The sequence below is a fragment of the Olea europaea genome, chromosome 1 (assembly GCF_002742605.1).
Source record: "Olea europaea var. sylvestris chromosome 1, O_europaea_v1, whole genome shotgun sequence".
NCBI lineage: Eukaryota > Viridiplantae > Streptophyta > Magnoliopsida > Lamiales > Oleaceae > Olea > Olea europaea.
In genome coordinates this window covers 23799747-23803840 of record NC_036237.1, presented here as the reverse complement: position 1 = coordinate 23803840, position 4094 = coordinate 23799747, and the positions used below count along the sequence as shown (strand labels likewise).

The following is a 4094-nucleotide window of genomic DNA, read 5'->3' as shown; positions in this document are numbered from 1 at the left end:
TAATACTTGAGAATAGCTCTATTTAATCTCAAAAATCTAATCGTTTAGGTCGTTCCTAGCCGTTAACTTAGCAGCAGCAGGGGCAAAAAAATGGAAAACAGTTCCTCAACTGGATTCAATTTTTAACCCTTATCACCTAATAGGCTATACCATTGACTTGTTGCTCAAACTCTGTTCTATTAACGCTTTGCAAGAATCCATTTTCTAGTAATGACTTGTGCTGATAACTTTTCTTCTGTTGTATCAGATCAGCCGAATGATAGCGGATTTTAAAAGTCATCGGTTGTTGTACTGCAGAAAGAGACCATCCTGGAGAATGGAATTAAACACAAAAAGCGATTCCATTTTTTATGTGAATTTGTTTATCATCCTCTTTTCCTGTGACTGATAGACAAGTTATATTTTATAGCATATTGACTAGTTACGTCTTTTTGAGTTTAGAACCGGAATGTTATCATTTTCTGTTGATGGCATCTAAATATCAATTAGCTGACACAATTCATTATATCTAATTTCCTTGTATAGGAAATAGTCTGACAAGATAACTTTCATAAAGAAATCGCTTCTCTCCCATTATATCCCATTCTTAACGAAATCAAGTATACCGTCCATATTTCAACTGTAATATTAGCATGCCGAATGCCACGAATCATGAAAACCTACAATACAACATGGCAAATAATAACAGTTCAAAGTTGAGTGTGATGGCATAATTATAGTAGAAAAAACAAGTTCAAATCGAGGACTTTCCACAGTTATGACTCAGCTGCAAGCAGTGATTACTAAAAACTTGTGATGCTTTTAAATAAAAAGGATACAAAACATCCCAGCATGTAAAGAGCAATGGCAAACGAGGTGGTCAGACTGTTTATCCGTACAGAGAGAATGGAATGTGAATGCATTGAAGAAACAAAGATGCTAATATTCTAGCAGCAGTAGAAATAGAGCTTCATCAATTGACAAACATCTTTAAATGCTTATATAGAGCTTATGAATCCCCCCTCTTAAGGCAACGATTCGGTATCATAAGGTTATATTTATGATCAATATTCTACCAGGTGCAATAATTAGCCAACAAACACTTCATAGAATATCATGAAATTAAACACGAAATCCAGACAAAATCAGAAAAACTAGTCATTATTTCTATGAAAACACACAATTTTACATTCTTGAGAAAAAAAAATACTGACTTTAAACTAAAACACAATCACAAAAAACGGTTTGCATTTGAACTTGGCAGTCCTAGAATTAGCAAAATCAAAGAACATGAACTGAAACACTAAAACTTAACATTCATGTTCATCAACAGAAACATCTGGCTTCCATTCATCATCCTGGGCAAAAGAAACTATATAACTTGCCCATTACATTACAGTACAAAGCATAAAAAACACAATTAAACCACAATCACACTAACTTCTAAAGCTTAACATCAACAGAGTTATCATTTATAACTACATCGATCTTTTGGTACTTGAAATCACCTGGCTGCGCCATGCACTTTTCTGCGATTGTCACAATTGTCTCCCGCCTATTTTCAAATATTTCCCACAAGAACATTATAACAACTGCTATCAAGGCTCCAAACCCAATCATCATGATCAAACCAGAAAGAAATCCCAGAATACAGACCCATCTCTTATTCTCTCCTTTCTCCTCACCATGTACATTAGAAAATACCCGAGGATCCACTGGTTGTGAATGTAGCCACTTTGGAACACTTCTTGTTTTAAATTTCCAGGAATATACATTACTTATCTGCATTGATTTTCCACTAGATGAACTCAATCCCACGAACACTTCTCCATTTCTCCACATTTCACCCAAATCAATTCGATGCACTAACAGTGGGTTGTAGGGCCTGGCAAGACCAAACTTACTCAACCTAACCTCCAATTGTTTTGAGCTCGAATCATAATCTATCCACGAATGTAGCTTCATCCCACTATTCAAAACCAAATTTAACGACGAAACATTGCTAGTTTTCACAGAAACAAGACTGCTCACGTCGATTCCCACATGATTCGAATTCACATCCCCCAGATTCTCATCAAAAAACGTGTCATACTCCACCGCAAAAAACGGACTTCCTTTCGAAACCCCAAAACTTTGTTTTGAAAATTTCGGAATAAACTTCCTGGACACGAGTAAAAAAGCCAGCCCATCCCCGTTATGAGGTGAAATTGAGAACGTGAAGTCAGTGGAAAATGATATTGGTCTTATGGGCCTCGAATTGGAGTTGAGAATTTTGATGGGTTTTTTCTGAATCACAAATCCAGAGCTTGAAGATGAGTTTTTAGGGTCAGTAAGCTGAATAGAAAAGCTGTTATTTGTAAACTTGGCGTCACCAATCAGAACAAGGTTTGGAGCAAAATAGGGTTTGTTAGAGAGTGAAAGTGAGAAATGGGGAGCTGAAAACAGGGCAAAGAGGAAAATTGTAGAGTAAATTAGATGATTTAAGGGATAAGTGAAAACGGGTATGGAATATATCACCATTTTCGGGGGTTGATTTTTGATCTGAACGTCAGGGTTTGTGAATCTATCTTGAAGACACTTCTGTAGAAGCTTCAGACTTCAAGTGGGTTGAAATGGAGCATCCAAATTGGTAGGCTCAAGACCCGGGTACTGGCCCTTTAACCATAAGTAAATCGGACCACAGAAGACCAATAAACTATTTTCAAATCTAACTCAAAAAACCAAACTATTTTCAAAAGTACTTATTCTTCTTCCTCTTTTTATTATTTATTTATTTATTTTAATAACAGAAATACTGTTTTAATCACAAATTATTATTTACACTTTTTTAGAACACGTGAGACATATTATAAATTACAGAACTTTTATATTTCTTTTTTAACGTCTTAAAAAGCTATAAAATTTCACCCTTGAACCCACCCCTTCGCCCTTAAGTTATTGTTTCTTTTATTTAGTTATATATTAATTTGTACTCACTTAGCTCTAATTGAGGGTGGTTTGACAAAGTTTTTAATAAATTTTAATAAAGTTGATAAGATATCTTATTGAAAACTTGAAAAATTGTGGATCATATAAAATATATGGTTAAAATTAATTATTGACTTTTATATATAAGTTGGACAAACAAGCACTAAGTATTAATATCTAGGTAATAAATATAGGCTAACGTAGGAGTGGGTGCGGTTACCAATAGAAATTTTAGAAATGGAACCAAACCAATTGGTTTCGATTTGGTCAAGTCTGGCTTTTTACATTGAAAATGTCAAAATAAAATGTTCACTAATAAAAAAAATCTAAAAATCTACCAATATAATACTTTTAACAAAATATAAGAGAACCAAACATATCCCACGTTTGTCCCCCATTTTGTAGAAAAAATAATTGGTGGAATAATGTTTTTTTGAAAAATGAGTGATTGAAAAGGAATGAAAAGTTTTCAATTTATGTATAATATTATTTTATGGAAGATTATGTGGTTGAAAATAGAAAAGAAAAAAATGAAATGTAATGGAATGAAAATTAATGAGGGTCAAATGGGGGCATATTATTCAAAAATTAAAAGAAAGCTAAGTATACAAATTTAAAAACAATATCCAAATAATATAAGTTATTATCATCAAGCAATCATCAACTTATATAAACATGCACAGTACTGCAATGATTAAACAACCTTCCATCAAAATCAAAACTCTACATTGAATTGGATACCATTTAAAAATTTATTGCAACTTTTGTCGATTATAATTTATAGAAATTTAGATGAAGTGTTTCGATCAGATCAACAACTATGTAACCAAAGTAAAAACTAAATAAAAATTTCGTATCTTAGAAATGAAATTATATATTGTAAATAAATTTATTTAGATATATATTTACCCCATATTCTAATTTGGCTTGAGAAATTAATTAATCAAAGAATTATAAGAAGAGAAAATGAAAAAATCAAAGAAAAGAAGAAAAGTGAGTCTAAAATAAAGAAGGAACTCGATTATTTTTTATAAAAGTGATTGGAGATTGAGTCATATATTTTACCAAAAAATAAAAAATCATACGAGAACCGTTCGGTTCTCAACGGTTCCTGTACTAGAACCAAGTGCCGAATCAAAACCGGTCGG

The 4094-nt window shown here is 32.6% G+C and overlaps 1 protein-coding gene across 1 annotated transcript; it reads right to left on the bottom strand.

The window, feature by feature from the left end:
- Nucleotides 1-1210: 1210 nt before the first annotated feature.
- On the bottom strand, nt 1211-2564 carry LOC111397820 (L-type lectin-domain containing receptor kinase S.6-like). The gene has a single exon (XM_023024798.1). It carries the CDS (start codon nt 2497-2499, stop codon nt 1423-1425), a length of 1077 nt encoding a protein of 358 aa, XP_022880566.1. The 5' UTR covers nt 2500-2564; the 3' UTR covers nt 1211-1422.
- Between the last annotated feature and the right edge of the window lie 1530 nt (nt 2565-4094).

Bases quoted from the DNA above. Each gene is read 5' to 3' on its own strand.
- LOC111397820 (XM_023024798.1), bottom strand. From the start codon at position 2,499: ATGGTGATATATTCCATACCCGTTTTCACTTATCCCTTAAATCATCTA.